General features: G+C 35.7%; 1 protein-coding gene across 1 annotated transcript in view; it reads right to left on the bottom strand.

Moving 5' to 3' along the window:
• The window catches only part of LOC128942654 (lipoxygenase homology domain-containing protein 1-like), a 113108-nt gene that overhangs the window by 45492 nt on the left and 39816 nt on the right, over positions 1 to 27800 (bottom strand). The window contains 12 exon segments of the mRNA XM_054285243.1: positions 306 to 445; positions 3004 to 3136; positions 6689 to 6775; positions 7309 to 7490; positions 7972 to 8103; positions 9655 to 9733; positions 12427 to 12578; positions 17720 to 17930; positions 19449 to 19639; positions 20941 to 21154; positions 23045 to 23199; positions 24535 to 24754. Of these exon segments, the coding sequence (XP_054141218.1) occupies positions 306 to 445; positions 3004 to 3136; positions 6689 to 6775; positions 7309 to 7490; positions 7972 to 8103; positions 9655 to 9733; positions 12427 to 12578; positions 17720 to 17930; positions 19449 to 19639; positions 20941 to 21154; positions 23045 to 23199; positions 24535 to 24754 (1896 nt within the window).

Below are 27800 nucleotides of genomic sequence, written 5' to 3' on the forward strand. Positions count from 1 at the left end.
TATTTCTATACTAGCTTCACAAATAGGTGAAAATTAAGCCATGGAATTTCATGTATCATTGGATGCAGTTTCAGATTCTAAGAACATTTACCAGGAGTTTGTGGATTTTAGATTTATTTGTATTCAAACTATTCCTAAATTGGAATCTCAATTCAAGTGAAATGCCTGTACTTAGCAAGCAACACAGGTTACCAGAGTGTAACTTCCATGCTGGTATTTCATAATTGGAAAGAAACATGGTATTAGAAAATAATAAAATTAAATACATTAAAAAAAACATGTAAGGAAAATTACTCAGTACTAACCTGCCCTGTTTCAAAATGTGAGTGCCCAAGTCTCCTTTTGCAGGAATCTCCCCACTCTCCAAATACTGTAATAAATACATCTGCATCAGTTCCTGATGCAGGAAGTGTTCCTGTATGGACATTGATGAAGTAAAGGACTTCTGCCATGAAAAATCAGTGACACAAGACATTACCAAATGAGATTATTTGCAATTTAATTACCAAACATTATAAACCAATACATTTTAGGTACAAGATTAATTTCAACACCAAGGAATTAAGTTATAGGAATTGACATCAATTTTCTGAGTTTCCTATGGATTGCTAGCTATCTCACAGCACACACTACAGCATTAGGGATGAAATGTCTTTTATGAATCAATGCAAGAATCCATGCTCGCATTACAGAAGGAGAAAATACCCAACTTCTGGATTCTGGAATCACCTGAAAGACTCAGGCTGATTTTATTATGCTTTGTAAAAAAAAAAAAAACAGGAATTCTAGTAGGAATTAAAGGTCTTAAATTTAGTTAGGATTTACCAACTCTAACATTTTACCAAGGAAAAAACACAGACATAGATTATGAAAGACACTTTTTGTTCTGGATCAACTGACCTCTGTTTAAATCTCATATTTTGAGAATTATGGCCAACATTATTTAATGTGTTCAGCAGAAATGGCTCAGCTATTTATACAAGCATTGTTATTATTCTTCACAACAAAGGATGGCTTGCCATGACTTTTGTCTGATGAGTTATACAGTACATATTCCTTCAGGCAGCATGACAGAGGATTTTTAATGGGTTCTGTGAAGAATTAAATGTTATAACAGACTCTTAAGATATATTTCCATTTGCAGTCTAGCCTCCAGTTAGATATTACATGCAAAAAGGTTTAAATATTTTAACTAAGACTTCTGTTCACAGTGTAATGAATGAGAATTCTTTTCTACATATTTCATAAAATGTAATCTGAACAAAGGAAGATATCATATTTTAAGTACAATGATGAAATGAAATATGGCTTCAGGGGTAGAAATAGGGCTTGAAGAAAACCTAAAAACCCTGCATTTTCTCCTTGTGATTCATGCCATTACAACTTCACACCTGCCTTTTTGTAATCTGTGAATTAATCCCTCATTAAGTGTAAATCACTCATTTTCTGAAAACTGCCATGCAAATATACTAACTGGGCTTTGTTCATTTTTCAGACTTTCAAATTGGTACTTATTCTAGTGAAAACAATACATGTCAGTTGTTTTAAAACAGAAGAAAGTGCTTTAACTAGATACCTGTACACAGCACTTACAGGATGGCCACGTTATCAGATCCAGCCAGCATGGGTTTAGGAGGGGTAGGTCATGTTTGACCAACTTGGTCTCTTTTTATGACCAGGTGACACATCTGGTGGATGCAGGAAAGGCTGTAGATGTTGTCTATTTGGACTTCAGCAAGGCCTTTGACACTGTCTCCCACAGCACACTCCTGGAAAAGCCGGCAGCCCATGGCTTGGACAGGAGCACTCTGTGCTGGGTTAGGAACTGGCTGCATGGCCGGGCCCAGAAAGTGATGGTGAACGGTGCTGCATCCAGCTGGGGCCTGTCACCAGTGGTGTCCCTCAGGGGTCTGTGCTGGGGCCAGTTCTGTTCTATATTTTTATTGACAACATGGATGAGGGGATTGAGTCTTTCATTAGTAAATCTGCAGATGACACTAAGCTGGGAGTGTGTGCCAATCCGTTGGGGGGTAGGAGAGCTCTGCAGAGAGACCTGGAATGGTTGGATGAATGGGCAGAGTCTAACAGGATGAAGTTGAACAAGTCCAAGTACCGAGTCCTGCATTTTGGCCACAATAACCCCCTGCAACATTACAGGCTGGGGATGGTGTGGCTGGACAGTGCCCAGGCAGAAAGGGACCTGGGGGTGCTGATCAAGAGCTGACTGAGCATGAGCCAGCAGTGTGCCCTGGGGGCCAAGAAGGCCAAGGGCAGCCTGGCCTGCATCAGGAACAGCGTGGCCAGCAGGAGCAGGGAGGTCATTCTGCCCCTGTACTGGGCACTGGTGAGGCCACACCTTGAGTGCTGTGTCCAGCTCTGGCCCCTCAGTTTGGGAAGGAGTTTGAGAGGCTTGAGCACATCCAGAGGAGGCAACGAGGCTGGTGAGGGGCTGGGAACACAAACCCTGTGAGGAACGACTGAGGGAGCTGGGGGTGTTTAGCCTGGAGAAGAGGAGACTCAGAGGTGACCTTGTCACTCTCTACAACTCCCTGAAAGGTCTCTTTCTCCAGGCAGCAACTGGCAGAACCAGAGGACATAGTCTTAAGCTGGGTCAAGGGAAATATAGGTTGTATATTAGGAAAAAGATTTTACAGAAGGAGTGATAAAATACTGGAATGGTCTGCCTGGGGAGTTGGTGGAGTCACTATCCCTGGATGTGTTTAAAAAAAGGTTGGATGTGACACTAGGTGCCATGTTTAGTTGAGGTGCTGGGGCATGGCTTGGACTCAGTGATCTTGAAGGTCTCTTCCAACCTAGTGATTCTGTGATTCTCTGATCCCACAGTTTATTGAACAAATAGTTAAAAGTAATTTTGAGTGGTTTTTTAATATATATAAAATGCTTGGCAATCTTGTGCCTTGTGTTCATCCTATTAGGCAGTTTACAATCCTGTATTTGGGCATGCATTTACTCATGTATTTATTTTTTATTTCAATAGCATACTCCTGAGTGGTGACTGGTCTGGCCTGACTGCAGCAAGCTCTGTCACAGTCTCAGATCCATCTTCTCCAAACAGACATGAGGCTTCAGTGTGAAAGGTCAACTCTTGTTTAGTGTCCAGGTCTTTCAGCTGAAGCTGTAGGCAGAATCAGAGAAAGAAATTAATTTATTTGAATTATTTAATTTCCTGTTTCCATCCCAATAGAAACTGCCCTTTTATCCATTTTTTCCTCCTGCACACACTTTATAACAGCTATCTGATTCTCTATAACAGTTAGACCAGCTTCTTAAAGCTGCTAATTCTGCAGCTGGATGTTTATAGGTGTATTCTTCATTGCATATCAATACAAGTATAGGACCCATTTGTAAAGAACCAATGAGAGATTCAGCTTAAATTGACCTGTATGTGTTTGCAATTTCAGAATGTCAAATGAATGAATACAGTTACATCAATCTTAGTAGCATATGCCCATTTTGCAAAAACATTTGCTTTGCTACTTTTTATTTCTTTAAATGAGTCTTGCTATATCTCAGGTAGGATTTTCACAGTTGGCAGAAATTAGGTGTCCAGTGGCTTTCAGGGCTGCCGGTGGAAATAAGTTGTTTGAAGAATGAATTTCAATAGAATGGGCAAGCTTAGGTCCAGCTTCATTCTACTTGGCTTTAAGTATTTATTGGAGAGTGAAGAAATTAGATTCCAAGTGTGTGGACTTAGAACATCCAAACCAGCTGAAGCACAGCCTTAGGAGCTCACATATCTCTGCTGAGAGGGTCAAGGTGTAAATCAGGTTCACAGGAGGTCAACTCAGATCACACACTCTACCCTAGGTCAGGTTATAAAATCTATCAAGTTTATGCAGAAACATTTGTGGTAACTATTACATGCAGTATAGAACTTCATAAATAGCCAATGACTGCAAGGTTGAGGAAACGGTTTCTTTAGTCTTCAGAATCTCTTTGTATAGAAATAGCATATCCAAGACATTTAAAGCAAAAGGAAACAAAAAGAAACAAAAACTTAATTTCATGAGGACAGTAAGTAATTGGAATTCCTAGGTGAGGATTCTCAAAATTATTGTGGTTGCTTCTTTCCAGTACTGACAGCAGTGCAACAGCAAAACTTTGTGTTCATCATACAGAATAAACATACAAGTGCTTGGAAATCCTGAGTACAGATTTCCTCACACAGGTTTCAACTACAAGCTTTGAGATGTATAAATATTTATATAATTGAATGAGATAAACTAAATTATTGGGAATTTGACAGTTCCGCTCTCATAAATATCGTCAGACTAAGTTGCTCTTGAGTTCTTAGAAAAGCAATGACCTAACATTTTACATTACTGCTTATTCTTTCTGTCCAGTGATTTACAAGATCAGTCACAAGGCTTCCAGATGAAAATAAACAATAAGCCATAACCATTTCCAGACTTAAACCATTAATTACTTGAAAAAAATCTAGATTTATTTAGGTGGCGTTAAATTCCACTAAAATTGCAGCCCATTGTTTACAAAAAATAGGGGTTTTTTTTCATGTGCAATAACAAAATCTTTTATATTAAATGTATAACAACTTCTTATACAAAAATATTTCCCACTAACTTTTATCAATATGTGCAACCCCAAATATCAATACATATCACAAACTCCTATTTGTCATAAAATTGCACTAAGGTTTACCTGCATATGCAGGCAGACAGCCTGCAGAAAGTGGATTCATAAAAATGAGGTGTGTAGATTTATGCAGACTTTGGCCTTAAAATAAAACATACCTGAAAAATTCTTGCCAGTTCTAAGATTACATCTAAGTGTGAACTTAATCTTCAAATCATATAGTGTTTCTATATTCTAAACAAATGTAAAAAATGGGTTTGTATTCTATTTTAGGAAATATCTATTTAGGAAATATCTTGCTCTTTTTGAGCAAGAAATAGCTACTCATTCTGTAGTACATAAATCTTCAGAATTTACAGAAAATACATAAATTTTAGCTAAGGTTATATAATTGACTACATAATTTTGCAGAAAACTGTAGGAGATAACAGGAAAAATTCTGGTACTTGGAATAACCCTGTAAACACGAAAGTAGAGAAGACAGAGTAGCAAAACGAATGTAGGGATTTCATCTCCTTTTTGCACTTTCATCTGTGTTTCTGAGAAATTCCTGGAACTCTGAATATTATTTCTTTCACTTAAAAAGAAATCAAAGAAGGTAATTTTATTTTGTTGGGGCTGGGTTTGACCACTGATTCATAGTAAGCTTATGCATCCTGACAGCTGCCTGTAATTTTTCTTTTTCTATACAACATCTCTATTTTTTTCTGCATTGTAAGAATTTTACTAGAGTGAGACCAACTTGTTACATTTTAGACTATGCTTCCATGAATAACTAATTTATAAATAGACTAATAAATTGGTATTAGATATTATAAGCATATTAATGTCAAAAGCAGTAGATATTATTGCGGCTTGTGCTGTGGGTTGCACATGCATACAAGAAACTACTAAGGTGCATAGCAACCTACTGACTTTTTGTAGATTGTAACAATTTATAGCTACTAATATACCAATTATTAAATAATTGTGAAGTATTTGAAAATACAGACAAAAATCACTTAGCCAGTTGCATAGAGTTGTTTTGGAAAAGAAAGTAGAAAGCAAACTATTACATTTATGAATTTTCTGCCATGTTTTGAGCCACTAGGTCTGGAGGCTGAAGCCTTACATTACAAAATGGACATATTAAATGTAGTGTCAAAATATTTTTGAATGCTTTATCAAATGGCGTGGAGATGCATATTTGAAATGAGAAATTAGCTTTGCTTACCTATTCTTTCTATTTTTATAGCCTAAATGGAGAGTACAATATTAACTGACACAGAACACATTTGGGGAGAAAATGTAAGATAAACATCTCCTCTATCCCCACAAGAGCTCATAAATTCAGACACAACATTCCTTTGAGCGTCACAAGCCCATTCACATTTTAGTCTGGAATGCAGCTGTCTTTAGCATTTCCCATCAGAACAGTTTCTGGAGTCTTTATGCATTTAAGGAATCACCTTGATCTTTCAAATCCATAGCAGGGTTAAGGGACTCTGTGGCACAGTTCAGGAAATCATTCTTTTACTTCAGAATAATTCAGTGTTAATCCACAATGGGGTTTTTGCCCTTGCCTATAGGCAGAGCTCATTGGCACAATTTTTCCTTGAATTAACCTTCAAGTTTAAGTATTAAAGATACTTTTAAATTCTAATTCTATTTTAAGATTGGCAGCATTAAGTCCATTCCCTTTTATGAGAATTCTTAAAGACGTATTAAACTACAATCAGAGATTTGAGGCCCACTGGTGGCCATATTGCAAAGAACTGATACTGAGTATTATCTTAATTGGCTTCCACAGGTAGGCTGGTCTCTGTGGAGACCATCAGTATTTCCATGCAGGAATTAACATTTCCTAACATCAGCAGGATGAACTGTGTATAATGGGTGTGCACACCAGTGAAGAGGTATAGCAATATGCACTTCAGCAGGTGCAAACAAGGTTGAGCTACCCACAAAGAGGTCTGCAAGCTGTAGGCAGTCATTTGTAGATACCAGGTAACTGAGACCATCTGTGTCTCAAAAAAAGTTGTTTTCTGTTATGTTGAAAATCATTGCAAGTTTACATGTATTATATTTGGAATACCTTGTGGAGTTTAATTCCTCTTCTCAAGGATGGACCACATAACAAAAAGGAGACTTTTGTTATATCTCCAATGTCACCAGTGGTCAACTGTTAAAAAAAAATAATAATATTTAAATATATGTTGTATGAACAGTTTGTTCAGCATACTTTAAACCCAAAACAAGATAAATGCAACAGGTAATAATATTGATCAATGAGGTTAGTGTTAGGATGAGGAAGTCCTATTAAGATTGCAAGTTAATTCAGACTCACATTTGTATTTTAAATTATGTCTATTTTTTACTGAGGGAAATGGTTCCAGAGCATAGGCCAACACAACAAAAGGGAGGAAATGTACAACTGAATTCTGTATTTTCAAGGTCAGTTCTTTCCCCCTGACTTAATTCAAGTTAATGAGGTTTTTCACATAATATTTAGCATTTCCTCAAAAGACTTTTCTTAAGTGATATGTTTTGGCCCACAAGTGAGAAGTTCTCCAAGATGTGTTTGTTTACTACACAGAGGAATAAACATTAACTCTGACAAACAACCAGCACACATAAAGTCATATATATTGACTACAATTCTTATTTTACTGAAACTATTTGGTAAGACTTGTATGAAGTAGAAAAGAAACCAACCAAAAAGGGAGTATCACTCAGATTTTGAACTTTCTGTGCAGGGGATTTCCCTTTTCTTCCAAATGCAACAACTTGAATGTTAGGAACATCTTCTGGTACTTGTGTGCAGTGCATCCATGTTTGCCATCGCCCTCTACTTTTTGCATCTAAATTTTCCATGGGAAGGGATGTCACAGATGTCTCTGCAGTAAAAGCAAAACTATATTTAGAACAATGTCTGTTATAAGGCAGTATAAACCAAAAGATTGTATTGCCTGGTAGTGCCGGATGTAGCACAGGAAATTCAGCAACAAAGCCACAAACCCCTCATTACTCATGTTAGTCCCGTGGAGGGGTAGAAAACCAGGCCAGTGGCCTCATGGATCCATGTCACACTTACACAGAGGCCATGCCTCTTCTCTTTGTATTGTTCCAAGGAGAGGAAATGTCCTGCCAGAGGAGAATCTTTCAATACTGCCATTTACAATTTCTCCATCCCAGGCATAATTTCTTCCCCTTTGTTCACAGAAGGCAGGATTCACCTTGGTCCAGGCCCAGCCCCTCACCATTGGGGTACCAGTGCCAAGTTCTTCCTACTGTGTGATGTAACCTCATACCAGTCGTGAACTGCTCTGCCATGCAGGAGTGATTCATGGGAATGAAGGACACTTCTGCTTGTATTACCTTTGAGTGGAATTTCAACTTCTACATAATCTTCCTTGGAGCGTTTATTGATCCATCCATCATGGAAAAAAACATGTGTAGAAAAAGGATAGAAGACTTCTTTTATAAGAATTTTTTCCAAAAACCACCCATCTGATTGAAAATAAACAGGACATTATTAATTTATACCTTTTAAGCAACAAAATATCCTGTATATGCAGTCATAAGTTTCTACCTTCATCAAATCAATAAAAGGTTTTCTTTTGACAGACTTATTAAGGAAATAAAACTTCTGAAAATATATTGGCCAGGTGTATGTGTTTCTATCTGTTCCACTACACTCCAAAATAGTAAATGTTTTCACAGATCTTGTTAAATTACATGTAAATTAAATTAAATGAGATAGATTTGCTGTAATGATCTATTACATCTCAAAGTATGGAAAGGCTTCTGCATGCAGACTTTAGACACAAGAAAGCCCAATAAGAAATAATATTATCAATGTCCTAATGGAAAAAGGATCAAGACTTCTATGACATTTACTATTGGAAAATCCACTCAACCCACAGCTTTCTTTCTGGAGAGATACCATTCTATATAATAAGGAACAAAATTCAGCTAATTTTATCTTGATTTGAGACCATGATTATTTGGAAACAAGGCATTTGTAGAGTTAGATCTCTGGGTCTTGGTACACTTGGTTACACTCCCAGTCTTGTTGAAGTGAATGAAAGTTTGTGTTCATTTTAATGTCACCATCTAGCAAATAGCCTCCCATCCCATTTTTCTGAGTCCGAGTTTAACCTACAGAGTCATTTTGTAATCTTGAGGTTTTTTAGAAAAGAATAAAGAACAAGAGACTCAGGTTATCATACTCTGGAACAATCATTTCCATTATCAACATTATCCTGCAGGAGTAAAATACCTGTAGAATCTCTATTCTGTTGTCTTTAAAAAACAGTGGGCCAAAATTGTAGCCAAAGGATTGAATAAAATAACAATTCATGATACTCCTTGTTGTTGGTATTTATTTTCAAGAAATAAGCAAAATTTTTTTAGCTACAATAGCTGCTTTGGAGTCAGCAGTAGGATGAGAAAAAATGCTGCAGCAATAAAGAATTTTTATCTGCCAGTCAACCTCACATATGCAGGATCCCCTAAAAAATATTTTGCATGGATTAGAAGGAAAGAAGCTGTGAGGCCAGAACAGCCTTTCTTCTGTGCTCAGCTTCTCAATCTAGTTCTCAATTTTATGTTCTCATCTTTACACAGAAGCATATAGCCCTAAATTCCTTTTTTTGACTTATCGATCATCTAAAAATGTACAGGAAGAAGAAATTTACAAAAGTTTCAAAAGCATGATGGCATACCACTTCATGAAAAACAAAAGCTTTGTTGACTCTGCTTGTAAAAAGATAGAAACTTCAATGGAGAACAATACCATATATAATTTTACGATTTTACATTGTCACATTTCCTTGGAATCCCTTGCAGATTTTAGTAAAAACAAGCTGTATCTGGATACTTGACATATATAATGCAAAAGAAGTAATGAACAGCAGAAAATGGAAATCAATTTCATATTTTCTAATCTCTTAAAAAACACTTTTGTGTTAAATTTCAGACATTTCTGAAGCACTAGGGTCACCTAAATCTAATAATCTACATCATTATTATCTTACATTAACCGAAAAAATTACCAACCTTTTCTTAGACTTTTAAATCCAACACAAACTTGATTCAACTTGCCAAGGTATACAGATTTGATTTTAAAAATATCCACCTGCAATATGAAAACAATCAAAATTATATTTTTATTTAAACTTAATAGGGGTCTGGTTTTGAGTATTTATCAGTTTAGCCTGGCGTGTTGGATCATTGTTTTGCACCTTGATTGAAGTAAATTTATCTCATCTATGCCATTTAATTGTGTTTGACTTCATAATTAAATATTATGTATTATAGTTCATCTTTTCTTATCCAGTTGATATTATGAATTATGACTTTCAGAATGTCTCTATATTTAGTAGGAATTATTTTTGGAAAAATCAGATACATGCACTAGCAATAAAATTCTCATTTCCCATACCTTCGTGGACTTAAATAAAGAAATCCTAGTGTGTTGAAAGTTACTTTGGTCCAGAACCTAACTTGCAATGAAACTGATAAATACTAGATGTCTAATAACTATGAAAATCTGGAGCAATTTCATTTTCCCTAAAATTCAAAGTTAATTTAGTGGGAATTAGGCATGTAAATGGGAAGTAAGTGAATGGTATCTGTGAAGATTTCAACCACTGTGCTTTTGGGATAAGGATGTCTCCTTGAAATCATCTCTATAATAGGTCAATTTTTCTACATACAACAGACTTGAATGATCAATAAACTTCATGGAGTCTTTCCTTTTTTCCATAACTTAAATCTTTATAATTTATTCACCTTCCTGCCTATATATACTCATCTTCTTTGAACAGTCACCTTCATAATCTCTGGGAAAGCTCACATAAGTATGTGCACTGGCACATTGCTTAAAATGCGTGTTCATTGGCTTTTTTAACTGGGCCTGAAGAAATGAGGTTTGGAAACACACTACTTATGAATGGATTCATCTAATCTTTTGAGAAACCAGCTGCAAAACTAATTCTCTACAGCTAAGACTTTTATTTCATGTGACTTCATGAGTTATTCTGTTGAACACAGAAGCAGTTTTCTTGGAAAGTTGGTTTGAAGATGCAAGTTTGAATATAAGAGTTGGGGACTAGTTTGTGGGTTTGAAAAAAAAAATAAAACCCTTGCATTGTTCCCACAGTCTCACAGTTCCAGAATTTCAATGTCTGTGAGAATAAAATTCGTCAAAAAAAATCTAGAAAAAAATAGCAATGACTAAGACCAGAGCATGTGTCATTTGAGAATAAATTGCAGTAAAGAGAACTGCAACAGAGTGAATACTCAAAGAGTTGCTACTCAAAATCTTTACTATAAGAAGAAGATTAAGGTCTTATAGCCCAGGATATAGAAAAGCCCTTTAGAATTTCAGAGGAAGGCTTTAGCAAGTCTGAACAAGCCTGTGCAAAAAGTGACACAGAATCTGGATTATACAGAAAAAAATCCTTGTGAATTTGCAGATGAGTAGTACTTCCACAGGAATGAGTATTCACAGAAGTCAAGTGCTATTGTTCAGGTTTTTCTCTACAAGTTTTATTCTTGGCAAAAATGTAACACATTCTTATAAAATAAAGTGTTTTCTAAAGGTTGGGAAAGTTTGGGCTTTTAAAAGAAAAAGGAATCTGTCCCTCTTCTGTATCTGTAAGGTATCTGTACTGATACCTTATCCATTGTAGCAGGCAGTCTTGCTGCCTGACTAGACTATTATCTACTATCATCAAAAACACTAATCTGTACAACTTCCTACGTTACTCCTTCAAACAAGATGAGCTCTACTACCCTGTCATTATTTTCAGATTTAACTTGTGAACTCTGAGCTACCAGTTTGATCAGTTCTTGATGAGCATGACATTGGGCATGCATATTCTCTTCCACAATGGAGAAAGAAAATACAGAGGACATAATGACTAAGATCTGGGTTTCTTTTCATACAAAAACCTCGAATCTTCTAGAATCTTTAAAAATAGAAAGAAAAGCAGATAAAATAAACACAGGTATGTGGAAAGAATAAATTAAACATATATCAAGTACATTTCTCTAGCTTTCTGCACCAGAGAAGAAACTGCACTAGGCTGGCTGGCAAGAGTGAAATACTCTCTCTCACTCTCCCTAAAAGATTTCCAGGTACTTCATTTAATGATTTCCTTAAAACAAACAAACAAACAAAAATCCTAGATGAAATTCTAAACGCTAGGATCTCATAAAGTATCAGCTAGACATGTTCTTCTGATTTAAAAGAGATATTTTCTTTTGATCTGAAGTCTGTTTTAGTTACTTTGTTCTTTTGCCAACTACTCAAGGAATTACTCTTCTAGGAAAAGCTATTTAATCTCAAAAAGCAACAATATGTTTACCAAAGAGCAAGAAGTGGGTGGAAAAATTTGAAACAAAAAAAATAAAAGCCTTCTTGGAATGCTGATAGTGTTCAGGAAAGTTAAAAAGAGAAGTTCGTAGACTACTTTAGATGGAGGGGCTACAAATGTGAGTTATCCTAAAGAAATATTATCACTTCTAACAAACAGGCATATTTTAATAAAGCAGTGATGCCACCCTGGCCTTAAAAGTCTGGAATATCAACAGAACTCTTAGAGGTAGTTTAGTCTAATTCAGAATTAATTTATCACCTTAACTGTTTTACCATAGCACAACAGTGATGAAGCTTAAAAACAATATGTTAGCTATGGAGACAATCGTTATATGCAATATAAAACATTAATATTTTTTATATTCTACCCATGAAATGTTTTCTGAAAATATAAGTTCTAACAAAAAGACACATGGATTCAGTTACATTTTTCCTCATTATTTTACCTGCCCTCTAGCAAAAGTGATCAGGCTGTTTTTTGAGTTAAGCCATCGCTTCCCCGAGTCACTTTTTTCTCCTTGTATACGAAGATAAATCTCTCCAGTGGCATCTGCCTTCTTCAAGTCTCCCGTGTGCAAATGGATTTCATACTCCACAACTTCAGAAAAAATAGACAAAATAAACCCAAAAAGTCAGCAGGAGAAAACACTTGTCCTCTTGCCTGACACCCACATTAAAAACCAATTCTTGTACCACCAAACAAGGTCTCTTCACTTCTGGTGACATAGACATAAACAAAACATATTCATGTTGCATAACAGGATGGCAATCTAGAGAACATAGATTTACTCTGCTCAGACACCACTCCCAGAAAAGAAAATAAGTTTGGGGCACAGGATCTATTGTGCATGGCTCTCTTCCATAAAAGGTAGGAAAATCCTTCTTAAGGAAAAAGTCATACATGCATCCTCTTCAGGAAGTCTAATTTTTTCTTTCTATTATTTACTAGTATTTCTTTGATTTTCCCTGCCTCTATTTTTATTTATCACTACTTAGACCATAGTACTATCATGATGTTCTTAAGTTAAAATATGTTAATATGAAATAAAAATAATGAATTAAAAATTCTTTCAACATCAGCTTTAACATATAAATAGAAAAGCCTACTGACATTTTGTATCATTCTCCAAGGAACCTGCCATTAATGATATAATGGCCCACAAATCCAGGTCAGATAACTGAATTTTGAGTTTAAGGGAAAGCATTCCTTAGTTTCTCAGCTGTGGTCATAGTACAGAGATTAGCAGAGACACCTATGTCCCCTATATGAAGCTTCTGCTTCTTTGCCTCTTTTTGTCACAATACATAGGGAAGTGATGCAGATGAGACCAGACTGAATTCATGACAAAGAAACTTCATGGAAATCTCCTATGTTCGCTTTTTAAATGACCTATTTCAGTCCCTGAGTTTCCTATGGAAACAAGGAACAAGGAAACACTTGAACAGAAGCAGGTCACAATCTCAATATTCACTATTACTTACATCATTTTAACAACAAGTACCCCAGGACAAAATAAGAAAGGTTTTTGTGGGATAGATTTTATTTTCCTTCTGGTGTAGTGTGCTCTAATTCAGATTATAATAGTAAGTATCATTTGCATAGTGTGTTCATCTGGGCTCATTTGTGTTATGAGCTGGTACTGTCAATTTAGGAATCTAACTTTGGTGGCTATATTAGGACTGAGATTCTTATGCAGCCAGCAGGGGAAGGCAGGTGCTATAGAAAACACCTCTGATGGGTTCCCACACATTCTAGAGATAAACACTAGAACTCAGAGTCTAAATTTAGATGGTCTAAATGTTCCTCTGCTTCCCACCACAGGCATTACTTCTTCAGCCTAAGAATAAAAGCTATGCTCTTGTAGCAACACGTGTTTGTAAAACACGACTGTCTAATATTTTTATAAAGACAACATTTTTCTCCACTGTAAAATGCAGAGTCACATTTGGGATGCAGGTGATGGGCAATGTACATGTACCAAGAATTTATCTGAAAATATTTGTTTTATCTCTTGAACTTTTTTTATCACAAACACTAAGACTTTTTTTTTAAGAACTGAGCAGCCTTAAAATCCAGGGTTTTACAAGTCCTGAGCTATGTTGGACTATCAAAAATTATCAGCCCTTTCTCCCACAGCCTTCATCACTATAGCAGTAAAACACAGACAATATCTAGACTGTGTGACATTTACATGCTGGAGAAAATCTTCCAGCCTCACTCTGCCTCCTGTCCCTCCCTGGAATTTGACTGGCTCTACAATATCTGCTTTCCCAGGCAACTCTGGTGTGCAAAGGAGGGGAGTGGTGCTTTAGACAGACATGAAATCAAGCAGAAACAAAGCACTTTCAGTTTCACAGCTGACAGTACAAGCTAGAGAGCATGGAAATGCACATTATTCAAGTCTGAAACATGTATTTCAGTCTAATGTACATCATAGGATACATGAATATCTGAATATACATCCTGGAAACATCTGATATTCTCAGTATATTTTCCTTCTTCAATCAAATTTTTTCCAAGGTAGAAATGTTCTATTTAAGCAAACTGTACATTCTTTAAAAATATTATAATTATGAGAAAGTTCCAGTAGGTTTAAGAATGATTCAATGAACCCAGAAGCTAAAACTGTCATTTAGTTTTATGCGTAGGTGATAGGAAAACAAGGAGGGGAAAAAAAGTGTTCTGAGGATATTTATTTTAAGATTTTCTTACAGCTCTTTTCACAAGTTGGTGCTATTCATGTTGAGTGTTATAATCAAAAGGTCTGAATTCAAATATTGTGACATCTTATATAGCTATTCCTTTCTATTTCTAGAATAAAAAGGTCCCATAACAGGATTAACAGTTTTAAAGAGTGGGTTGGTATAGACTGTAACATTAATATTTAAAAAGATTCATTAAATAACAAAGGCTGCATAAGTCTGCTAATGAAAGTTTGCTAATTTCAATAAATTTCTGAAATGTATTTATTTATCTTTGCCTTTTACTTCATGAGGATGATGTCTGAGAAATTCTGTTTGCTTAAATGTAGCTTTTGTTCACTGCAACACTATTTGCTTCAGGGACTCCACCTGGGACTATTTTTTTCTTTTTTTAATAATTTAAACTAAGGACTGGGGAAATTCTTATAATTGATGGTATCACTTCATATTTGATGATAAAAAGTAAACCATGAGTTTTCCCAGCCTGGGGCCCTGACATATCTCATTCCTTTCTTCAATGGAGTTCAAAATGTGCTGCCAGGTAAAAAAAAACATAACTGCATTAAATTCAATGCAGCTACACAGACTTGATCTTTCTGGAGTTCCGGATGGTTGAAAGCACATGAGCTGTCCAGGTGACACTTTGGTTAGCATTTAGCCAATGGCATTTTGCTTTCAGGGGAGTTAGGATACGAAGTTTCTGCATTGTTCATTCAGAGTGTTGCCTCCTCCATGTAGCTGGGCCTCGGGAGCAGGTTTGTTGAAGTCAAAAGGCTACTTGTATGAATAAGATCAAAATATTTTGTTTGAATAAGATCATGGCTGGCCACTTCCGTGAGGGTAGATGAGAAAGCACAGTGCTCACATTTTTACTGCTTTTGTCCATTAATATTTGAATCATTAATATACAGACCCACGAGCTTAGCTTAGAAATGTATGTGGTGCTTCTGCTGAGTCGGTGCTTTCAGCTGAAACTGCTGAATCCATTGATGCATAATTTAAAGCTCAATGTATTCAGAGCAAATATTTACCATTCATTTCCCACTATTTAAGGGAAATAAAAGTATACAAAGTAGCCCCTATGAAAGGAGTCATAACTGAAAGGGGATGCTGGGAAATGGGGTAAAAGTTTTTAGGCTGAGTTTGAGAGCATTCTGATTGTGTTCCATATGACCAGCATACCTAAACAACAAAAATCTACTGAGACAAGGTATTCTGTTCAAGCTTTTAATTCTTTGTTTCTTCCCAATCCTATTTATAAAAATTCTCTTTCAGATGTAAGCCAACACATTGCAAAACTGAAAATAATCACCTAATGTTCATTTAAAAAGGAAAAAAAAACCCCTGTAAATTAAAGATAGGAGACTAAATACATAATTTTTTAAATTATTATTTTGTATTAATTTCTTGTGTGTGTGTATATGAATAAAACCAAAATATAACAAAGAAGAAATTTTAGACTGAAGTAGTATTTGGGCCACAAAGAATAAAAGTGATAATACACTTCCAGTTGTAAATCACTGGACTCCATAAAAAGGCTTGTGAGAAACTTTCTAGGTTGGTAGATACTCCCATCTAAAGTTTAATTTTTGAGAGAGAGCATACACATATCTTTTCCCATAAATTTTCCAAGAAAAACACCCTATATCTCTAATACACCTCAATAATTAATTACTTTACATATCAGAATAATGCTTTCAGACAGTATCTCGAATTGGCTCTTAGCACAATAGAGACTTTAAGAGGTGTTTTCTACAATTTCAACTTTTTAAAATTTTTGTACTTTTTATATGCAGTAAAAAATTTAACAAGTTTGAAGTCAGAAAATAATTGTTCATATTTACAATCCTTCTCATTTTTTCTTAAATAAATTAGGGAAATAGGGCCTTTTAATAAGGTCTGGAATTCCTATATTCTTGATTGTAAATCCAACATATATTACATCCAAAACCCAATGTTTTTTGAATCTGATGGGGCGAACGTCTAAAATGGTAAGATTTTTCAGTACATGAATGCAAGGTGACAATTTTTTTTAATTATGCAAACCCACACAAAACCAGAAATTTAAAGGGCCTTAGCACTTTCTTTCAAGTTTCAACTTTAAGTTAGATGAAATATTTAGGAAACTCTTTAGAGAACGGCCTGCAAAAGTCCATGTGGTCTATTTTATTTCTTTTTCTGGGCTGCTTCCATCTTTTTCTATTAGTTTCCATTTAAGCAGAACACTCTTTGCACTATAGCCTCTAGCAATAAACCTCTTAAATGGCACTAAAAGCCTCAATATATGATCTTTACTCTCTCCATCAATCCTCTTTATTCTAATAAGCTGAATAAATGGGAAGCTTGCCCTTAAGTACTAGTGATCAAGTTATCAGTATACAATTGGTTGTTCCAGGGGAAGTGGTTGGGGGTGGTTGGCAGAAATCACTTAATTGTATCTCTGGCATCATATCATTCACATATACTACTAACAGCAGAGAAACATACAACTTCATGTGTATTTTTGAAGAATATCACTTGCTGCGCTATGAATTTCTTATTGACATCAATAAAACACTAGTTTAATTGAAATTCTTGAATATCCCTTAGCCGGCTAACTGTGTGGCGTTTTAAAAATTCTATCTTTGTTGTGCAGGAGGTCTGCAATTCTTTCCTTCTTTACTTTGTTTCTAGATCACATACAATTCTTTGTGAATAGGATGAGACAAATAGTATCACACAGTAGATGATATTTTGTACTCATCTTCAGCTGACATACCATTAATTTGGAGATAATAAATAATCAAGAGTTTAAACTGGAACATCATCTAATGTGAAAGAAGCCAAATACTGTGTTTGGTATCATCACTTAGAGCATCTCTCATAATCCTCATACCAATGATTTCTCTTTTGTGGTGAATGCATGTGCCAAACCATCACATTCCTTAATATCTAATTCTTATGGAGATCTTCACACAGTATTTTTGGCCCCAAAGAGATATACTGTTATTCCAGAGACAGACACTGACCCCAGTAACAAAAAAGGACATAGCTTACCAGGCAAAGGCTCCTGATCTGCATAGAGAGCTGGCAGCTCCACACATTTGTCTTCCTTGGGGTTGAACCAGCAGTCAAAAGCTAAATACATCTCCTCCTTTGTGTCTGTGTGCTTCATATGCAGTAAATCTAAGTGCCATGGCTGTTTTAGCTCACTGTGTGGGCCAGTTACCTGGACTTTGTATATTGAGCCAATACCTGCCAGTTCATCCTGTGTGAGGAGAAAGAGAAGATAAATGGATCTCATTTCAATTGTGCCAGAACAAATGTAGTTGGCAGCTGTATGCAACAGTTGAACAAATTTCAATAGTTAAAACATTCGGGCAGATTTAAAACTAGTACTATTTTCTAATCAATTTTACTAATTTCTAATCAATACAAAATTGATTTAAAAACATGAATGAGGAGACGGAATGCTTGAGGTTTGATATTAAGGAGAAAGCAATGGCAGTCGCTGCAGAAATTTGTACACAGAACAAGGCACAATGTACATAAATATTACACAGATCCAGTAGATTATTTTCAGGCACAGAAGATTTAGCCAATTTTTAAAACTTTGGACACTATTGGAAATATTTCTTACAACAACAAAAATGATGCAATTAATAATAAATTTGAAAGAAAGCTAATCCAGTTTTGAGGAAACATTCAAGAGATCCTTCATCCTCACTCATGCTCGTAGAAGTTGTACATTAAAATCTTGCATTCTTACTTGAGGGAAAAAACCAATCTAGTTCTACTGGGGATAGTGCACCTTCTCTAGGACATACCATTGCTTGAGTAGGTGAAAGCAGAGGAGGCCTTGGATATTATAATTAGCAGTTTAAAATTAATATTTTTAATTCACTGTAAGGAAGAAAAAGGGAAAAAAGAGAAATTGTGTTTTCCTATTCAATACTTCTTGGATTCTTTCCCCTGCTCTTTCATTTTAGGTATGCCCAGATAGTAGCAGTCCATGTGGCCTGACTTCAACCTTTCCTCTGACAGGGCACCTCCATCTTCATACTACTTTTTTTTTTTTTGTATTTACCAGAGATTCTTGGAAATAGCTTGGAAAAACCCTCTGGGTACTCCTCATTTTGGATCATGTTTGTGGTTAGTCTAGTCTGCTTAGTTCCTCTTTCACTAAAGAAAAGAGGAGCATCAAAATACAACAAATGATTTCTTTATCTCAATTATAAAATTCAATTAATTAGGAGGAAAAAAGAACAGAGGATAAATAACAGGTGGAAAAAAGAAACTACATTAGAAAAACCAGTTCAGAGAAACTGATGGCAGGGATGAATAAATTACACAAGAGAGAAAAGAGAAAAATTAACCTTCTGTGCATTTAATCTCATTTATGATTCTTCCTTCTCTATCATCAGCCCCTAAGCTCTACAGTATCCCATGGCATATTGTATGCTTACAAATTGCTGATTTTTGTGAGATCAACAAAGCCTGTAAATCAGTACCTGCCACAGTGCTATACACTGTGATGTGCACCAAGGGGCCAATCCACTCACTTAAACATTCTCAGTATGAGACACTGGGAGAATTTGCTCATTCAAAAACCATTGTTCATGTGTTGCTACCTACAAACAAAAATGATGATCTGTTCCAAACTACACAGAGGACTCAAAAATCAATTTGGTAGCTTAGTTTAAAGAAACAATTTATCTCAGAATTAAGTGGATTATTGGCTACATGATTCGTAGGCTTTTCTTGCAGCAGAGAAAGGTTGAAGTACTTTGATCTGAATTGCTTTTCCTGTGACTTGAAGTGGCAACTTTTTGTGACTCAGGTTGCCGTAGAAGATAAAAGAAAGGCTAATTGGCTCCTCTTCAGCACTCAAATCAGATCCAGTGATATCCATTATCCAGAAACCTGATGACTTCATGTTGATTTCAAGCAGTTTAGGACTAAGAGTCGACCTTCTACCTTTAAAAATTATCAAAGAGAAAGGAAAGATGACAGCATGAGATAATGGCATAATCTAGCCTGACCACCTTTACAGTACACAAACAAAGCTCTTTTTGCAGGTTATGTTGTATCTATAGCAACTGCTCACTAAGAAGAACACATCAATATCTTTATTATATTTTTTGTGAAGAATTTAGCAGCTTAATGTTCTTTCTGTGTTTAAAATTTAGTTTCAATGGCATTTTTTGATGCCAATGTATTTTCCCTGTCATGTTTGGAAGTAATTTGTAAAAGAATATTCAGTCAACTTTTAGAGGTCTAAGTAACTGTTCTTTAAAAAGCAATCAGTGTTACTAAAGCAAATTTATCATTTAAGAGCATATAGCCATATGTAGCATGCAGGCACCTAATGCAAAATGAACAATTCTAATGAGCTTTGCTTGTCACCAGATGTTGCCTAGCAAAATAATAGGTGTTTTAATAGTCTGAGACTGGCAGGTAACCTATAATAAACACACAAAGTTATTTGCCAGATGCTCAGAAGATCAATATCACTATCTCCCTCTCTTTTTTTCTCCATTAATTGTTGTTATTCTTCATTTTAGTTCTGTTTTAACCAGTCTAGGCAGAGTGAAAATGATTTCATGAAGAGGAACAGCTCAGGAAAATGTACTTTCTGCAACTCAGAAAAACCACACAACTGAATCAAGGACATCTTGTGTCTTACTTCCCCTGGACAAAGTTCTGTGGTTCATTTTCTTTGCATTGAATTCTTTTCACTGGATTGAAGGAAGAAATCTTTTACTACTTCTGAATGACTAAAGCTCCTGCTGTAAGTGTTCTTTTGCCAAGTGCATCCAGGTTTAGATTTGTGCAAATCATGGCATAGTAGTAGGTGTGAAATGAGCAGAAACAAGCATACCAGAACTGCTGTTTTGTGCTGTGGAATACTGTCACAGGTAAAGACTAGGCTCATTTCACTGAAGAAACTGTTCTTTAGATTTCAAATGAGATTCTAGGCCAAAAAATAGTGCATAAAATTTAAGCTATTTATCCCCACGAGGTGCACATCCTAAGCTTGGCTGTTTATCTCTCATTGAAATGTGCTGTGTTTAATTTGGAAGGCAGGTGTTCCATATGCAGCACATTGAGAAGACAGAATTATACTAACTTTGACCTTACCAGATGTGGTTCTGCTACAACACTAAGATCAAATTGAAAATTCACATTTTCAATAAAAGAAGGATACTAGAGACATCTAAATAAGCTGTAGTCAAACATGTATATAAAAATGGGCAGGTCAGCTTTGCAGAACTTACCAACTGTTACAATCTCACAAACAGTCTCACACAAACCCAGATGAGTATCAAGCCAGTTCCACAGTGGAAAGACCCATTCTTTGTCTGAATCTTGTGATTCCTTGACTGTTACCATCTTGAGGTACATCCCTGCCCCGTAGCCTTCTCCATCATGACCTATGACCACTTTCTGCAAGTGACCCAGAGAAACAGCTTCCACCAAAAATGAATCCACCTGCAAAACAGGGAAATACTTAATAAAACAGAATTTTTACCTGAACTTCAGGGAAAATACAGGCCTGAAGTCATCTGAGAACTCAAAATTTTTAAAGTCTGATTCTTTGTAAAGTTTAACATTGCATCTCCCTGCTGAATCTAAGGAAGCACACACTGATTAGAACTAACATTTAATCCTATATTCATCATTAATCATGCATTTTAATTTCATTTGATGTTTGGTCAAAATGTATCACTGCACCAATCATTTCATATTACATTAAAATCTATATACTTCCACTTTCTGTCAGTCAGTTATGATAAGATTTTGGTTCTAATAGAATTTCTGTCTTTCAGACATCTAAAATTTATCATACAAGTCTAGATATATATTAAGAGTTCTAAACAAAAGTTAAAAATCCAAAGAGTGTTTTTACTCCAAGATAGCTTTAAAATTATTCTCCAGTAGTCAGAAAACCTGACTTTTTTGCTTTCCTTACAAAATGAAAATAATTGTGGAGCAAACTGAGAAGAGTAAGGGAGGAAGTTAAAATGAAAGCGAAGAGTAAAAGATGAGAGATGGGAAGGGAAGCAGAATGGAGAAGGCAGAGAGACATGAGACAAGTAAACACAAATGGCAACAGATTGGAAAAGGGATCAGAAAAACAAGATAAGTAAAAATGAGAAATTTAAAGAAAAAAATTGTATATTCCACTAAATTTTTGTAAGAAAGTAAGATATTCTGCATAAGGCCCAGCCAGGGGCCAGATGGATGTCACAGTAACTGCTAAAGGTTAGAAAGTTATGAACAACTGGAGTTTGAGCAGCGATGTCTAGGTATATAATTAACACCATGATTCAAATAAAAGAATTCAGTAGTAGATACTAACTAAACTGGAGGTCAAAACAATTAAAAAACCAAGATATTAGCAAGCTCATCTCTAAAAGAATACAGTAGTTGCCAAAGTCCTATGTGTTGTCCCTATTACCTTTTAAATAAAATATTGGAGAAGCATATTTTCTGCTACTAATATTGAAAGTACTTTCATATAACAAAAAAGATCTTTTTTTTCTAATAATAGTCAGAACTCAGCAGCTGATTGTGAACAGAAATAATTAACTTCATTAATTAAGATATTTTAGGAAATAAATCCATGTATGAACATAAATTAAAATAATGACAGTATAGTGCTGCCTTCTGTATATAGGCATGGTTCTGAGAAATACATAGAAATGAAATTTAGAAATTCTCTCAGTTTCTTACTGATTCCACTTTTACCTGAACTAGTGCTGTGAGAATTATCTAATAAAATTGTTTCACAGAAATCTAAGCCTCTCCTTGACAATGGACACTTTTGCATAAGTTTTTTCAAATATCCTTGATCAGTGAATGAAAGTCTAATTCACAAAAGAATTTTATTTACAATGATTATCTGGAAACACAGGCTTTATTTGCATTCTTTTTCTAAGTGGAATTTTTGTTTCTTGTCTAAACTTACTGATATTGAGTTGGCATTTCAAAGTGGCATTGAGATTTCAGAAACATCATAGACTGCAAAAGTCTCATGGAAATTTCTCTAATTAATTTTTCACTGATTGTTCAATTTTTTACTCCCTGTTCTGTCTTAAATTTGGAACAGAAGAAGTCAGAAGCATGATCACAGAGGTTCTCTCTACTAATCTGCTCTGTATTGCTCATGTGAAGCCTTTATTCCCATGTGGGTATCCTGTTCTTGTACAGGAAATAAATAACACTGGCACTGGTCTATTGTGAATATCTGGAAGATAAATTCTGTGAATGTTTCCAAATTCTTGCCTATCTAGCCAGATGTATTCTGAGCAGGCATTCAGCTATACTTAATGCAGTGCTGACCCCTGCACATGTAAGACTGCAGTATGGTGCCATTACCTTATTTCTTTGAAATTTTTCGCCTTTCATTAGAGATGTATCAAGTTTCCTCACTCCTGTGTCCCCTCTTTTGCCATAGAGAGTGATGTAAACATTTGCAAAAGTCCCTGCTCCCCAGCGGTCACCAATATGCACAGAAACAACATACTTATAGACTGTACAAAAAGAAAAGAAAAAGTTTAATTAAAGATGATTAAGTACAAGCTGTACTTAAAATAAAACAGCAACACAGAATATTTAGTAAGAATATAGGTGGTTTTTTTTATTTCTGCAGCTACAAAAAGAATCTGCTACCCAGTGAATGAAATAATCAGGTTACTCTTTATGAATCTGATCTCTTCATGCTAAGCTCAATGAAGACTTTCCATTCACTTTCTTAGAAATTGGAATGAAATTGGACTTGTACAATTTAGACTTATGCATCTAGGTAAATTCTGCCCAACTCTGTTTTATTGTGTAAGATCTAGAAAGTAAGAACTCATTTGAGTTAATTCAGGAACTAAACTAAAAACTTATTAAAAACTGAATTATCTTTGAAATAGATAATAATTAACACAGGTCAAAGACTAAGAATAAGGATATGCAAATTTAAATAAGAAACAGATGCAACATAACATCTGGATGCATGACATGGCATACAAGCATAAAAATTTACAAAATGCACTTATTAACTTAAAGAAGGAAACTATAAAGTCTTTGCCTTTATATTGATCCTGCATTAATTAATTTCTACAGTCAGATCAGATTTTCTTCTGAAGATGATCATTTACTTGCATATGTATTCAGGCTCACACAAAAAGAATAACCAAAACTTTTCAAATGCATTTTTAATGTACAGTTCTGCAGAATTAACGTTTAACTAATGTAACACTATACTTTCTTTTAAGGTCATGAATAGGTTTCAGTATTCAGGGATCTGAACTTCTGGAACTTCATTTTAACAAAGCAGTCATGTCTCTAATTACTTTTATCCCATGTAACTGCTAACTTTTCTGAACAAATGCAGGACTTCTGTAAGTCTTCACATTCCAAGGACATCTCTGAGAACTTTGAGTATGGCAAAAAAGTAGTCCTTAGGAAAAAACACCCAACCTTTCTGTGCAATTAGGCTTACTTCTGATACTTACATCAGCAACTAAAGCTTTTGTAAGCTAAAATATATTCTATAGCCACTCTATAGATTCTATAGCAACTCTAGAACAACTCATTTCCATGGTTTTGAATGTGTTAATTTCCCTAAAAAGTCCAATTTTTTGTTCATTTTTTCTTATTTAAAATCATGCAGAAGACTTAGCAACTGTAAAATCCAATATGCAACTTAACTGGAAAATTAAAATATAAATTTCATTATTCTTGCAGTGCATGTGTGAAGACAGGTGCAACAGAGACACTGAAGATATCAAATCCAGACAAAGCACTATATATATCTGTGTCACTGATTTATTTTCAAGCAGTTAATTTACATGTTCATGCCTTCTTGGTGCTTTTACCTGGTAAAGTTTTCTGGTCCTCAGTGACTGCAGGGAATTCTTTTACCAGCTCCTTATCCCCCCTCTTAAGAGTGAGCCAGCAGTTGCACTCAAAGTTCAGTTCTTGTTTCCTATGCAGCTCTTGTAAGTGAAAAGACTTCAGATGCCAGCCCCTAAAGCCTGGCACATGATCACAGCTGACTCGGATCTTGTATACAGCTCCCAGATCTCCAGTCTCAACCTGCACCAAATAGCATGAGGAAGAGGGTACTGTCAAGGCTGGTTCCTTTAGAAAGATTTTCCCCAACCCCAGTGCAGAATTTCTATACTTAACAGTATATAAAGGAAAAGTTGAGTTTGAGGCTGGGATAAGTGTATGATAGAATCAATCCTTTTTATTTGATGGTATAATCACAGGTGAAATGATCTCCTTTATTAGTATTGTAAGCATGATACTCTGTAAGCATACATACTGTAAGCATGATAACTTAGGGATGAATCACAGTTAAAATTAGTAAGATCTGTGCATTTAGGCTATTTAGACAAAAGGTAACACAGAAAATTGTGACCCTACTGGAGAAAGAGAGCATTAACTTACAATTAAAGATTCCAACATCAGCAGCCAAGTGAGGTATTAATTTAAAGATTATTGTTGTGAGCCTGGAATCGCAGAATTGTTTAGGTTGGAAAAGACCTTTAAGATCATCAAGTCCAACCATTCACACAGCAGTGCCAAGTCCACCAGTGAACCATGTCCCTGGGTGCCACATCAGCATGTTTCTAAATAACTCCAGGATGGTTACTCAACCACTGCCCTGGTCAGCCTGTCCCAGTGCTTGGCAACCCTACTGGTGAAGAAGTTTTACTAAATTCTCATTTGCTAAATGGCTTTGCCTAGAACATAAAACTACTTTGCAGCCAATTCTTTATTAAAGGAAAGGGATATTTCTGAAAAAAAATAAATCATTTATGTTACAGAAATAACTGTGCAGGATGACACAGCCCTGTTCCCATACTACATGTGGAAATTCAGTAACTGGTTGCTGATTGTGGATAATGATTTGCATGACATTAACCACTGCATGATAAGTCTTCTGTGCAACAGGAAGTAATGTGGCAGCCATGCACTGGACAGCTTCAAGAAAGACAGGATGGGAAGTGATTTTAAGTGAAACAACTGAGAACTAGTAATTTTTAAAGGCAACAACTTTTTTTATTAAGTATCAAAATACTTAATACAAAAAAAATATTGCCAGTGGATTTGTTCTTCTCCCATACTTCTGATTTCCCCACCCCCGCCTATCAGTCACAACATAAGATTTGGTGTCTTTCCAGGGAATAAATCCTTTGTACACCCTATAGCATCACAATAATAAACTGAAATTAGCCTTACACAATCATGCCCTGGCTCTGACACCACCAGCAGATTGACTCCTAAGACAGAGCACAGACCTAACAGATCAATTTATTTTGCTTCTCAGCAGAGCTCTGAACATGACAGCCCCTCACTGCTGACCTCTCTCACTTAAAGCTAGTTCATGCACAGGGAACACAAACATGTAGGGGACTATCAGCTACCTCTTTCTAATTAGAGAGGTACTAAAAAAGTGTGCTTTTGTCATTTTAGGAGAGTTGGACATCATTTTTAGTAACTGTTATGCACATAAGAAATAGTAAAATATCAGAGTATGAAGAGGAATAATTAATTGAAAATAAAGCTACCTGCCCAAACTGTTTTACAGGAATTTTATGACCAATTTATGATGCAGAACTTATGAAAAGAGGCCTTTGGTAGGAAGGAATTTCACTTGATGGATTAAAAGATCCCTTCTGGTGTGAATTTCTTCAGGTAAGTGTTATAAGTAGTTGCCGCGCCACTCCCACACAATTTCATGACTCAGGGCATTGTTTAGGGAGCAGGGAAGAGCTCCTTTCCATCGCCCATGTAACAGCCCTGGGCTGCTCAGAACCTCTCAGCTCCTGAGCTGTGACTCCACAGTACCCAGAAAGGCACCCAGCAGTAGTTATACACCAGGAAAGAGGGCACCAGGCTTGTCCTCTCTCTAAGCCTAGCCTGCCCTGCCTGTCTCGGGGCCATCGTGCTGACAGAGATCAAAGGTGTCCCTGACTCACTCCCCACTCCTGCTCTGGGAAAAGGGAAATGAGTGGGCAGAGTTTTGCATCAAGATTTTTCATTCATGCTGTGTATGTTGCAAAGGATATAATTAGCTATGTATCATTAGCTGTGGTGGACTAAGTGGATTAATTCCTTGCAAAATATGCATTCCACCTGATTAAACTTAACAGGAATTATTTGGGTTCATTGAGAGGAGAGTGCACAGGTTCTTCACCCATCTAAACTACAGTTCTTTCACAGACAACAAAGTCATTGCTTCTTCTCTTTCAGAACCAGACTACTGACTTTTAAAATTATTTCCTGTAGATTTTTTTTCTCATGCAGGGATCCCATGATTGTATCACACAGCTACTCTAAAAGCTGTGAACAATTTATTCCATGAAGCTCTGTTTGGGAGTTGCAACAGTACAGAACTTGGTTATTTTTATGTGACAGGGCAAGCTGTAATTCACATTTTACTTTGTCTTCTGCTACCCTAATTTACAATTCACTAGGATTCTAAGTTGTCATAAATACATGGGGTATAATCCTTGTAGGAAATGCACAGAGGAGATTTATAGGAAAATAATTCCAGAATACAGGACAGAGTATTTAGAAACCACAATTGTCCATTCTGTTTCTAGAGTCACAATCTCAATTAATTCCCTGACTGCCATTGAACCAGCAAGTACTAATAATCATACTGTTTATGATCCATGGAATTAAACACCAGCTATTATTAAATGAGTGTATTAGATAGTTCCCCTTTTTTTATGGATTTGTGTTTTCACTTACAGCTGTGGCCGGCATTTGCCTTCTTGTTCAGCTCCATCATTGTACCCAGCGCTGCCATTACATCATTCCTGCAATCCTTTTCTGAGCAGTTTAGTACAAGCAGTTTGCCTTTGGAATATGATATTCTATCTTGGGTACCAAAATTGTCTGTTCCCTCCACCAACGTCTATTAATGGATGCAACATGAACTTTGAAGCAGAGGCAGACATATAATCCATCACAAAGCATATATCTAGTAAATGTCCTGGTTTTAAATTCATTTAATATTTGCAAGAAGATACTTTACCTCATTCATTATTATAATTTTCCAATTAATTTTTTCACATTTATTTCTTCTGAATAGCTTTTTCTAATACTCAGAACTTGAAATCTTAGC

This window comes from Melozone crissalis, unplaced genomic scaffold (assembly GCF_028551555.1).
Source record: "Melozone crissalis strain CALT ecotype California unplaced genomic scaffold, PUWL_Pcris_2 ptg000042l_1, whole genome shotgun sequence".
In the NCBI taxonomy this organism is placed as follows: Eukaryota; Metazoa; Chordata; class Aves; order Passeriformes; family Passerellidae; genus Melozone; species Melozone crissalis.